This window comes from Erithacus rubecula (genome assembly GCF_903797595.1).
Source record: "Erithacus rubecula genome assembly, chromosome: 4".
NCBI classification, from domain to species: Eukaryota; Metazoa; Chordata; class Aves; order Passeriformes; family Muscicapidae; genus Erithacus; species Erithacus rubecula.
Genome location: NC_136686.1, coordinates 34,361,400 through 34,374,378, shown reverse-complemented (window position 1 = coordinate 34,374,378; position 12,979 = coordinate 34,361,400). Strand labels below are relative to the sequence as shown.

General features: G+C 49.9%; 2 protein-coding genes across 2 annotated transcripts in view; both read left to right on the top strand.

Moving 5' to 3' along the window:
* Window positions 1-5,180: 5,180 nt before the first annotated feature.
* HMOX1 (heme oxygenase 1) lies at window positions 5,181-11,760 on the top strand. Its single transcript, XM_079305301.1, has 5 exons — window positions 5,181-5,798; window positions 6,101-6,221; window positions 8,516-9,007; window positions 9,612-9,723; window positions 11,033-11,760. Exons 1-5 carry the CDS (start codon window positions 5,431-5,433, stop codon window positions 11,167-11,169), a joined length of 1,230 nt encoding a protein of 409 aa, XP_079161427.1. The 5' UTR covers window positions 5,181-5,430; the 3' UTR covers window positions 11,170-11,760.
* Window positions 9,620-12,979, top strand: part of MCM5 (minichromosome maintenance complex component 5) — a 239,306-nt gene continuing 235,946 nt past the window's right edge. The window contains exon 1 of the mRNA XM_079305271.1: window positions 9,620-9,723. The gene's annotated coding sequence lies outside the window, so the exon portion shown is untranslated. The remainder of the gene's footprint in view (window positions 9,724-12,979) is intronic.

The window sequence follows — 12,979 nt, the reverse complement described above, 5'->3', positions numbered from 1 at the left end:
CAATTTCTCTGAGGTCTTTTGCAGTCTTAGTCCAAAAAGAAAAAAAAAGAAAAAAATAAGAAAAAAAAGAAAAAAAAAAAAAAAAAAAAAATTTAACAGCCAAGCCAGCAGTGCCCCACTGCCCCTGGGCAGGGCTATGTTTCGTGCTGGCATGCACACCATGAACCACCAGCTCCAGCAGGGCAGTCAGGGGTGGTTCACCCCACATCAGGCACCTCCAGTCTCACCACCTGCCGAGTACCTTTGGTCCCTCTCGGCCTCCGCCAGACACACCCGGCAATCGAACACTTCAATTCAAATCCCACGTCGCCTTGTTAATGATTATTGAGCTGAAGAGCTGCCGCCACCGCCCCGAGGTCCTGCTGTGCCCAGCGCTGCTCAGGGGAAGGGCTGAGCCCAAAGCCCTGATTCCTCGGTGCTGGGATGCCGGGGAATGCATCCCCCCAAAAAGAGGGATGCTCTGGTTCCTTTGCTGTACCGGCTGCAGTCCGTAAGCTCCACAGTGCACAGGGCTCTCCAATGCTGAGCCCACTCTGCCCTAAACTAAGGTCCGTGAAATAATACCTGCCCTTTCTAACCCTTCTTTGGCTTATTTCTGCCCATCAGCACATACCTGTCACCCTCTCAAAACAGACAGCAGCTCGGTGGAGTAAATAATGTCCTGCCTGCCTTCCCTATAGCGATCTTTGGTAACGAGCGCAGGAGGGAACAGTCCGTGCCATAGACACCCCACGCCTGTCTTGAGTAAGTCCCTTAAATTTGGCACATCCTGAATGCCAGTCTCTAAAACGGGTTCATTCCCGCACACTACTCCTGGGTTTGCTGTTTTTCACTAGCACGGGTGCCCATCCGGCACTCCAGCGTTGCCATGCCTTATTCCCCCGCATGGAGCAGAGACTGTCCCGGTCCCGCGGCAGATGGACACAGCAATCCCCCCCGGGTTGGAGAGGCGCAGCTTTCCCAGCTCTTCACCCCTTCCTGCCTCACCCGGCGCGGCTCGGGGCAGGACCGCTGAAAGGGGAGCGTTCTGTGGCTGCGGGCGATGCCGCACATTCCGCCAGGGCAGGAGCCCCAGGCCCGCAGCGCCTCCCGCTAGTGCTGAGTCACCCTTTTCCCAGCTGGCGCGCTGCTGAGTCAGGGTCAGGCCGGGCTGCCGCGAGTGCTGAGTAAGGCTGCGCGAGGGGCTGTGTGCCGAGTCACGGTGGAGCGGCTCCACGTGAGCCCGCTGATGGCAGGGCGGGCCCTCCGCAGCGCCGGGATTGCAGCTGCTGCTGCTGGCCCCGCTCCCAGCGCTCCGGACAGCTGGAGAAAGCTCCAGAACAGCCCCTTCCCTGCGCCCCGGCCTTTCTCCTGCACCGGGGAACCGCGCAAGGGTGATTTGGAAACCTTGCGGGGGACAGGGGGACTCGGGTCTCGCTTTCTGTGCAAAACTCGGCTTTCCGTTCCTCCTTCTCCTGAGAAGAGGATGTGAGCCGTCTGGTACAAAGTCCTCTTTGTTGCATACGTGTGATTTTTCAAATCCAAAGTTTCATGGTTTGTTCCATCTCGCGGTCAGGGCACACTTTGTTTTCCACGGTTGTGGCGCTGAAACAAAGGAGGCACCAGCACCGATTGAAACATTTGCGCAAATGGGATTTTGATTTGCTACCTCTGCCCCATTCCCTTCCACGCCTCCCTCTGGTTGCCAAAGCAGCTCCTAGCTGGACACAGGATTGATTCCCATGACCACCAAGACTCTGGGAAGCGTGGTGGGTTCTGTGCGCCCTCTCCCAAAATTTCAGCCCCGTGTACCCATAACCTGCTGTGTGCTTAAGGTGACTGCCTGACTCTGGTCAGGCTCATGCCTTACAGGGACTTGCTCTGTTCTCTCTCCTTCTCCCCACTCTGTTTCCAGGCAGCCCAGGCTCTCTCCTTGCTCACAGCTATGTGCTGGAGATACCAATGTGCAGCAGCACACATATACAATACTTATTGTAATTTGCATTTCCTATTTTTGTCATGCTGGTTCATTTATCCTGGGAAATCTGCCTGTGCCTCCATCTCACACTGTTTTCCAGGGTTCCTGGGGGGGAGGGGAGAGGATTGCCTGGCACAGCCATGCCTGTTTATACAACCCTCCAAAGGTACCAGCACCTGAGCTCTCCATAGGGATTTCCAGTGCATAGGATACTTGACCTCCTTTTTTTCCACCTGTATTTCTGCTCCAGACTGGGATTTTTGGATGCTGACAGAGCAGTGACCATTTCTGTCAAGGCAGGGCTAGGAGAGGTCACCTGCCTTTGGTAAACACAAATTAACTCACAGATTATCCCTGTACACTCTAGCACAGACTCCTTTCTCCAGCGAGTCCATTTTAGGCAATTACTGTAACGCCTTTTCCCCCTCCCATTACACAGCAAATCCTGGTCCCTGAGTCAGCTTTCCCAGGGCACTGCATTTTGCTGTGTCACGGTTTGGGAGAGCCCATCACCCCTCTGAGCTGGCTAAGGCCGGTTTTCCCCACGGAAGCCAAGCCAAGCTGAGCTGCAGGGAGCTGCCTGCCAGAGCCCACAAGGGAGTGAGGAGAGCTGACTCTGCATCCCGTGACTGCCTGTGTAACTAGACATTTCTGGCCATAAATCTACTGGCAAAATGGGCTGTTAATGTACAAAGAGGAGAAAATTCTCCACTTCCCTGTTCCACTGGAAACACTGACCCCTCGATAACTTTCTGTTGTTTTTAACCATTCATCTCCCATCTCGTGACTAAGCATTTTCTCAGGGGTTGGGATTTGCAGACAGGCTTTTAAGCCCAGCAGGAACTTCTACAAATATCTGGCCTGAGGCTACTTTATCCATCTTTCCTAGAAATCCCCTGGGTAGTTTTGCTGGTGTCCTCACAGTGAGCAGCTCATGCACCACCCAGACACTGGAAGGGCAGGAGACAGCAGGGCTTCTGGAGGCACAGCACAGACCACAGCTCTGATTCTTTAGAAATTCTGTTCAAGCAGAATTTCCTAGTGACTTGGATGCAGACTGGTCTCTGATTTCCCATGGCCCACTGTGATCTGGGAGACAGTTTGCTCCTTCCACTAAGTGCACTCACCACCCTCCCCATTCATGGCTCTCAAGTGCTGACTTCCAAAGCTCTCTTTGAGGAGGAGATGGTCCCTCACAAATCCCTGCTGGCACATTGGTCAGTGTCACTGACCTGCCATCCATCATAAAGCCACAGCACAGCAGAAGCAATCCAAGCCCTTGCTGCAGAGCACTGGAGGGGCCAGAAATGCTCCAGGCCAGCAACAGCAAAGATGATGACGCCCCACTTTCAGTTCTCCTTCCATCTTGCTGCAGGGCATTTGGGCCTTTCCAGAGAGCCAGGCTCAGTGTCACAGCTGCTTCATCCCAAGAAACCCAAATCAGAGAGAGATCAGACAGCATAAATCACTTATGGGGCATGGCTTGCTTGTCTCACCTTTGCAAATCTCCTGGTAGAGGTGAGCTGCATCTCTTGTGGCCTGCCCAGGGGAAGGTAAAGCCCCAAGAGAGAAGGTACTGCTCCATGTCCTGGGGCAGTATGTTACAAGCCAGAAAACCCACCTGCAATGGTAGCAACACAGCTAGAGACCCTCTCTTTCTTCCCCCCAGTCTCATTCAGACCTACCACAATCCTGGATGGAAGGGAAAAGACTTTTGGATGTATCTTTTATAAGGCCTCCAAGTGTGCAGCTTCTTGGAAGAAGGCAGGTGGGCAGGCTGGGGACAAAATCACTGGCTTGAAAGCACCCAGAAAGTCTTTGGGAAGAACTGGATGCATTGCCAGGTCTGCAGGTGAAAGAAGGGACAGAGCTTGAGAACTGGACTTTTTTCACATTATTTCACAAAATATATTTTCATAATATAACTCTTATTCTCATATAATTCTCATATATTTCCTACTTTCTTCCACTAGATCTAGAGGTTCCATCTGTGCTCCAGCTTCCCCTGTCAGAATAGGATTCACTGAAAATGACAGAAAACAAGAGCTCTAAGGAGTTATACCAGAGGGAAACATTCATTTTGAGGCCATTCCTGTGACAAACTGGCATCAATGTTTTCAGGAGGGACTGGCCATGGGGCTGTCTGCTCTACACGTGAACTCTGTACTTTCAGGAGATGTTTGGGGCTTTGTCACACTTGCTTTGAATATTCAGGCATCCTGATAAATTTATTTTACCCTCCAGAAAAGCTAGCAAGTTGTCTGCAGTGGCATGGGGGTAAGAATGGAACGTGTCAGCTTTTGCCAGCATGCACTGTTGCTTTAAAAGACAAAAGCAAGACAGGAAAAGTCTGGCTGAGTCAGGATGGAAACGCTGACTAATCTTTCCTGAACACTGCATGCCAGATGTCTGCTGGAGTAAAAAAAAAGAAGCACGGGAGTGTATTTTTTCTAGAATAATTTTATAGCCTACAGCCCTTAACCCTGCTGGGGCTGGTGTGGGTGCAGTGACAGGGGACAGGCAGGGTGCTGGCTTGGATGGCAGCATCCACAGAGAGGACTGGCTGCAGAGGGACAGCAGATGTCACAGACCTTCTCCTTCCACCTGGGCTCTGCCTCCCACCACCCCACACGAGTGTACCAGGAGTTTCTCACACCCACAGCAGCAGGGGAATGGTGGCTCTAAGTGTCCTGCTCTTTTGGGCTGAGTACAAGTGTGTGCTTTTCTAAAGTACAGCCAGCCAGTGCATCATCTGTCCCTGCTAGCCCAGCTTCCAGCATAGCTACAGGTGGGAAAGAAGGGTCCAGCTTCATCTGTTGGCTGCTTCGCTGACCACTTTATAAAAAATGAATAAAAAATAATAATATTTAAAAAAAAAACCAAAAAAAAAAAAAAACCACAATAAAAAAAACAGAGCAACAGCTACTGTCAGAAGCACCATGTCCAATTCTTTTCCCAAATCAAAGAAATTACTGCCTTTGAAAGTCTCTGCAGACTTCCTCAGTTTCCCCCAGGTCTTGTATGATATCTTTTGAGCCTTGTGGATATCTAGGAGATGGAGTGATACTTTCCTAAATTGCCCTGCACACTGCTGTGGTGACAACAGGAGCCAGCTGTCAAACAAATCAGATGCCATTGTTTCCACGAGCAAGAGAGCATGGAATGGATTTCTCTGTGCTGGCACAGCTGTGCTGCCTCAGGGCAGTGTCAGGGTTTGCTGCCCAGGGCAAGGGGGAGCTGCACAAGGGCAGGTTTGGCACCTGCAGGAGAGTTGGTGCATGCACGGGCACAGAGTGGGAGATGGGCTGTTCATACCGAGCTGTGCTAGAGCAGGGGATGGTGAGTGCTGGGTGAGCTCTCCAGGCAGGGTGCAAGGCACACAGACCGGGGTGTAGGGAGGGGAGGCTGCCCTCTGTGCCCCAGGCATCAGCCTGTAAATCCAACCCCGCTGTCCTCAGGCCAATGACACCTCAATGCGCGCCGGGCTCTGCCTGCCACGGGCACTGCAAGGGTTACAGAGCCAGGCACCCCGAAAGGAGAAGTTTCTGGACATCCTCTTGTTTTCGCTTAGTTATCAAGACGCATCAGGTGACTTCCTCCTGGCTCCCGGGCAGGAGGGGTGTCGGCCGGGGCTGGGGAGGGAAGTGCCGCTGTGTTGCAAGAAGCTGGTGCTCGCACTGAGGTCAGCCTGCGCTCACGTGGGCTGGCGGTATAAAGCGGGATGCGGGAGCAGGACTGGCCAGCTCCGAGCTGCGCCGTCCCGGCCGCCGCAGGACAGACACAGCCGCGGGAAGCCGAGCAGGGGAAACATGGAAACTTCCCAGGCACACAGCTCCGAAAGGTGAGAGCCTGGGAATGACAGGGGAGCGTTTCGTGGAGCAGTGTTGTGTTCCTCCCCTCGCTTTTAGGCGTGTTGCTCCCGTTCCTGCTCCTGCTCTGCGGGAAAGGCACGCTGCTGCCTCCACCTCTGGATGGAGTCTGGCAGTCTTCCTTGCTCGGGACAGTGTTTGGAAAGCTGCTGCTCTCTGGCTCCCATCCGCATCTCTCGGGCGTGCTCTGCTCCCTTTTCTGCCATCCCAGGCCCCCCTTTGGTCCTAGGTCTGTTTTACCAGCACTAATACCTGTCTCACTGCTCTTCCCCAGGATGTCCACAGACCTGTCAGAGCTGTTGAAGGAAGCCACCAAGGAGGTGCACGAGCAGGCAGAGAACACCCCGTTCATGAGGAATTTCCAAAAGGGGCAGGTGTCACTCCAGGAGTTCAAGGTACTTCACACAGCATTGCTCAGGGATGGGATTTCCTCACCAGTTCCATCGGATGGGCTGTGAGGGCACTAAAGGGGACAGGATGGGGCCAATACAGGTAAAGGAGGATGGGACGTGATGTATCAGCATTTCCTATAAAAAACATTAAAAACATCAGACTTCTGCTTTCATCAGTCTTACTGGTTCCTCTTGCAGAAGGAGGGGAAGGATTGTGCATATCACGATGGGCAGCCAAGCTGAAACAGGAGAAAAAGGACAAAGAGGTTGATGGACTATGATATTGCTTTTCTCTTTCTTCATAAATGTCTGCATGTTAATTGTTGCCATACAGTTAATGGAGATAGAACTATGTTGAGATACGTGAGCAGCTGAAATGCCCAAAAAGGGGGAATTCTATATTTACAAACACTCAAGGCAGCTGCAGCTAGAAATAATGATGGGATGGTGAGAAAAGTGAGGATGTGGGATCATTGCTGGCACTGAACTTTGTATTGTCACTTGAGCTATACCACAGCTGAGATCGTGAACAATAACTCAAAAGCAGACTGAGTTTGTGCAATCTGTGTCTGCTGCTAACAAGTAGAGCCTGTTTGCTTTTTCAAAAGAGAAACATTTCCACATATTAGCCTAACCTGGCTAGATACAATTCCTGGGATCTGAGCCACATAACAAAGCTGTGAGCAAAACCAAAGCAACACCTGGCAAGAATTCCTGAGAGGCTATAGGGATATGACACATGGACTTGCAAATTACAGCTACCCATTCAACCTGTGCCTTAATTACTTTGTTGTTGAATTGTTCCTTGGTAAATAAATCCAGAGAAGTAGAAAGAGACTGCTCATTTCTGACAGGTGATATTCAGAATACTTAGCCAAGCATAAATTCAATCTCAGGTGCTGACTTCCTGCAGTTAGAAGTACGGCACTGGTTAAGCAGTGAACTTTGAGACAGGCAAGCATGTAAAAAGACCTTCAGGAATAAAAACTTTGTTTCTTAGATGATTTTTTACATGCTGTCAGGCAAATGAGACGAGACATGGATTTTAAAAATTAACAAGCTTTTAAAAGCCATGTTGCTCATTAAGCCACTACCTGCCTCTGAAAACAATCAGTTGAGCTATATTTTTGCTTAATTTGTTAGGCAATGTTCCCATATTTTGTTTCTTTTCAGTAAGCTGGGTAACAGGTTACTGTTTAAAAAGCTGTTTTTGTTTACTCTCTTGGCAGACCTATATATCTGGCCTGCTACGTGACTTCCCAGATGGTGGATATTGTTTCCACAACCAGTCACTGCCCGTGTGCTTATCAAAGTCCTCTTGCTGGCACGGTGGGGAAAGGTTGAAAGGGGAAACTCTCTCACTGCTTTGTGAGAAAGTAAACTACTTTCTCTCCTGTGAGCAGCATAATCCCCCCCTACCCAAACCTGACTCACCTCTACTGCAACACCTTCATCTTTTACCATTTGCTGCTCACAAGGGATCCCAGGGGAAGGAAGGGGTGGTGTAGGCTACCAGCCTCTGAAAACAGAACGCCTGAGGAAGGAAAGAACACAGCTATATTGTCTCAGACCACGTGGAAAAGCTGGCAGATAGAAGAAAGTATCGCATAAGCTGGGAAAAACAACAATAACAATGGTTTTGAAATAGAGGGGGGAACACAGCCTCCCAGCACTCCTGCACAAAGGCATCTTCAAAGGCAGGCTGTGCTTCCAGATCCCTTTTATCTTGTCTCCCTGGGGGCAACCGAGGAGGCAACCCCACTTTCATGCCTGAGTGAGCAGAGTGGTGGTGCCTCAGTTCCCAGGATGGTGGGATGCTGACAGGATGAGTATGCTGAAAAATAACCCGGGTGTGTCATCATCTCACAAGGCCCCACAAGGGAAGCCACATTTGGAGTATTCAATGTGAACAATGTACCAGAAAGGATACCTTTGGGAATACCCTCTCTATTGACTGAGGGAATGGGAAGAGACCAGGAATGCTTAAACAGGGCACCAGTTTACATCACGCTGCAGAACTTTAACTTGAAGGCAAGGCAGTGACTTTAGGAGCAAGTAAGACCAATAGCTGCTGGAAAGGACTCACCTGACTGCTGTCTCACACAGAAGGGGAAGGGTAAACAGTGTCTCCCTGTACCCAGCACTGTTTTCCACATGGGAAATCTACAACATCACAGATGTTCCTGACTCAGAGTGGGTGTGCCCACGAGCACCTTTTTTGTTAGTACAATTTGTCCCACAGACTTGAAAAAGACAAACAGATGCACCTACAGCTCATCCTCTTTCTTCTCTTCCAGCTGGTTACAGCGTCCCTGTACTTCATCTACTCTGCTCTGGAGGAAGAGATTGAACGTAACAAGAACAATCCAGTGTATGCCCCCGTGTATTTCCCGGCAGAGCTGCACCGCACAGCTGCCCTGGAGGAAGACCTGAAGTACTTCTATGGCAGAAACTGGAGGGAAGAGATCCCATGTCCTGAGGCTACTCGGAAATACGTCGAGAGGCTCCACTACATAGGCAAGAAGGAGCCAGAGCTCCTGGTGGCCCATGCCTACACTCGCTATTTGGGAGACCTGTCTGGGGGGCAGGTGCTGAAGAAAATTGCCCAGAAGGCTCTCCAGCTGCCCAGCACTGGGGAAGGGCTGGCTTTCTTCACCTTTGATGGGGTCTCCAACGCCACCAAGTTCAAGCAGCTCTATCGCTCCCGCATGAATGCTCTCGAGATGGACCTTGCCACCAAGAAAAGAGTCATGGAGGAGGCCAAGAAAGCATTCCTGTTAAATATACAGGTGAGTAACAACCAGCCCTGCCAGCCCACATCCTCTCTCAAACAAGAAAATAGCTACAGGGGAAATACAAGGCCAGTATTTCCACTGGGAAGCTTATGAGAAGTTGTGGGTCAGGGCAAGCTGGTCAGAGTTGGATGGCCATGCTTCTCCAGCCTGGGAGCTGAATAAAACAATGGTCTCTGAAAAGCTCTTCTCTCCCCCTTAGTGTTTGAATACAGTCTCTTCCATGAGCCACTGTTCAGATATGAATGAGGGTTAGTACTGTGTGTGGGGATTACCATCTAGTTTCTGTCCTGCCTCTGTGGTGAAGTTCTACAGGTCTGCTGTGCACTCTGCCTGGGTGACAGGTACCTTGCTTTCCTTCCCATCAGAAGATGGGCAATAGCCTTCTCCTTAGCTGAAAGCTTCAGGGAGAACCTGTAAAACAAACAAGGAGTTTGAAAGACATCCTCTTGACCTCACAGGCAACTTTTGTTCTACGCAAAATGTGCCAGGAGTCTTAGACTGAAGCCTAGACTGAAACCTCATGTCTTCCTCTAGTTCCTAAAGTTCAGTGAAAGAACAAGAGGAGGCCACATAATGAGACAGTGTTCCTTCCTGTCAGGTGTTTGAGGCGCTGCAGGAGCTGGTGTCCAAGGGCCAGGAGAATGGTCACGCTGTGCAGCCCAAGGCAGAGCTGCTTCGCACGAGGAACATCAACAGATCACACGAGCACGGTAAGGCACTCCTGAGGGCAGGAGCTTCACAGGGCTCCTTCCTTGCCTTCTCCTCCCTCCCTCTGCCCTTGTTTGTAAAGGCCATTGGGAAACAAGCATGAGATGCTTGACCCATCTCTTCTCCAGCCATCAGCAGGCACTGCTGTGTGCAAAGCTGCTTCTCGACATGACAGAGCAAAGGTAACGCACATGGGCTCTCCAGAAAGTGTGTCAGTGAGGAAGCCTTAAAAAAGAGACTCCTCTCCAAGGCTTTAATAAATATAAGGCTCATTCCACACAGGGAAAACTGACCTTGAGTTCACAGAAGCAAAGCTATCGGTTTTGGGTGCTGCAGATCAGCTGTGGTGCTGTGATGGTGACAGAAAGCTCTGGACACAGTCCTATCCAGCAGCCTCTCCTTTTGGACTGTACCTCCATCTGATCATTTTCCTGCCTTCCAAAAGTATTTACTGCACACACTCCAGAGAGTGTGTGGTTTGTAGTGAGCATTGCTCTGGATGGTGGAGTGTAATCAGCCTGTAAGTCAGCCTTGTACCGAGTGAAGAGCGAGCCCAGATGTTTACAGAGCGGAGTGGTTTCCATGATGGCATGCTCAAATAAAAAACCTCTTATGGCCTACCCATTCTGAAACTAAAATGGACATTTGTACTCAGTGCATCCTGGACTGAACCACAGATTTTCTGTGGCAAAGATGAGAAGCAAACTTTGCTTTAAGCATCTCTAGATAGTGAAAGCTTAAAGCAGCTTCTGTGGGAAAGGCACTAAAAGTTCTCTGTGAAACTTTGCCATTCCTTTCCCAATACATGCCTACAAGTAAGATTTTCATAAAAATTTGGTGTTGGATGAGGAATCCCATCCTGAAGTTGTACTGTGAATATTGCTTGGAGTGCTGAATACTGTTCAAGGTCTTTAGATACCTAACTGATTAAATCACTAAGAAGTAGGAGACAAAATGCCTTTTTAAATTCTAGCTTCAGTATTTGTCTGTCTTCTGCACACATCAGGGGTTTGATGGAGCTGGGCAGTGCACATACAAACCTGTAAGGAGATAAGGGAAGGGGCTGGTAGTCACCTACAGGCAGAGGGGCTGTGGGCCTTTGTGATGCTCAGATCAAGTCTACTGCTTCCCTTCTCCACTGGGAGAGCAGAACCTGCTGCCCCTGTTTCTCCCAGCTGGGCTCTCCTCATCCCTGGACAGCTCCAGCAGGGTGTGCTCTGGCACTGCAGAGAGCAAACACTACACTAGCAGCTTCTTGCCACAAACTCTTCTCACTTGTCTGTATTTGCTGTTTCTCCCTGTTTGCTCTAGGTCCAGCAGCTGGGAAGGAAAGTGAGAGGACAAAGACGAGCAGCACAGGCAGGGCACCCGCCACGTCGCTGGTGCGGTGGATCGTGGCGCTCAGCTTCCTCGCCATGACAGTGGCCGTGGGCTTATTTGCCATGTGAGAAAGAGGACCTCCACCTTCTCTTCGTGACTTCCCTCACCCTGAACTAATCCACCTTCCCCAGTCCTTGTGAGAGAAACCCCTGACTGGGTACTGTGATCTTGGTTCTGCCACTAATACTAGGAGACTTTTCTCCCCAGAAATCAGAGTGCTGTAAGTGGGTCCGGGCAAAGTCTCTCCTATGCTCGGTGTGAGCTCTTCTCAGAGCCTGACTTTATCACCACAAACCAAGGGTACAAAAGGCTAAGAAATATGGCAAAGAGTTGTCATTGCTTTACAGAGTGCCTACAAAAACCCTACAGGATCAGAAGCACAGCTTCGACATCTGTCTTTCCTCAGAAAGATGGAGCTCATAGGAGCTCTGTTTGCTCAGTTTTTATACTGCTAGATAATACTGTGATCACTTTCTCTGTGGAGCCACACGGCTCTCATGGGTTACAGACGGTTTTACATGACACTAGTAGGTCTTTGTTGTTTCTTTTTCCATTCATTTTTGGTCTTTGAAAAACAAAAGACAAAAGTTGTTGAAGATACAGTGTCATTCTTGTCTGGTTGTATAATTTATGCACATAATAAATTTCAATGTAAAGTCTTCAGGCCTGGTGTTTCCTATTGTTAAAGCCTTACCTGGGGAGAAGGGGGGTGTCTGTCTTCCTCCTGGCTACATGTCTTTGGAGCTGCTGCTTGCACAGACATGACAATAGACAGAAGTGGGAGCTATCACCAGAGCCAGACTCTGCTCCCACTTAGTTCTAACAATAACCTTAATAAGCTGAGGCAGGTTCCTTCAGCTCCTCCACACTGATTTCTATTCTAGCACAAAATTCAGTGAGCATGCAAAGTAGTTTTAAGGGGTAGAAGTGGTACATATCCAGAATAGCTGGTTGCTATTCTTGCACAAGCAAGACCCTCACTGGTCAAAATCAGGAGAGCTTTCCCTGAACGGCCACAAAGGGCTGTGTTACCAGGCTGCCTTTGCAAGAATCAGAAGTGCAATAATGTTTTCACCACCCAAAAGTGAAAGGCATCCTAGGTTTAGGTCCAGGAGCTGAATGGGGGGCGTCAGGCACACAAGCACTGCCCTCACCGAGTGGCAAACCACCCTCCACTCCCAGGACCTGGCACACAAGGCTGCTAAAGGCACTCCAAGCACACAGCACTGCTGCAGCAGCCATGCACACAGCTTGCTTTCCTTGCCTTTCCTCTGGAGGGCTGGCTTTGTGTCCAGCCACAGCCCTGCCTGCTCCAGGAGCTCTCCCAGCACAGCAGAGGCTGCAGTTCGGGTATGGCACTGCAGCTACTGGCAGAATTGCCCAGTTATCACCTCAGAGTCCTTGCTTTCTACCAGAAAGCCTCTGTGATCAACCTGTCTCCATGATCTGCCAGTTCTGGCTGTGACCTTAATCTGAAAGACATGTGCTCCTACTGATCTCTTTTAATGACCTGCATTGAACCTGCTCAAAGAACAAGAATCAGAAGGCAGGTCCTGTTGAGAATGAGCAGTGGGAAAACAGGACTGTCATCTTTCTCGGGCTCTTTTCTACTCTGCATCCCTGCCCCAACCCCTTTAATAATTCTCTTTGGATCCACCTGCCAGAAAAAAATATGTAATTCTTGAAAAAGACAGTTGGGTGTTTGAAAAGCAGAGATATGAGGCTTGATAGCTATTTAAATACAAGAACTTGTTCATTCAGATTTAAGTTCTACCTGTTGAGTTCCTCTAAACCACCCCAACTAAATAATTTTGTTCATTCAAACATGCTGAGGTAACTAAGATCCCAAAGAGGCAAGCAAATGCCCGTGAGCTCAGA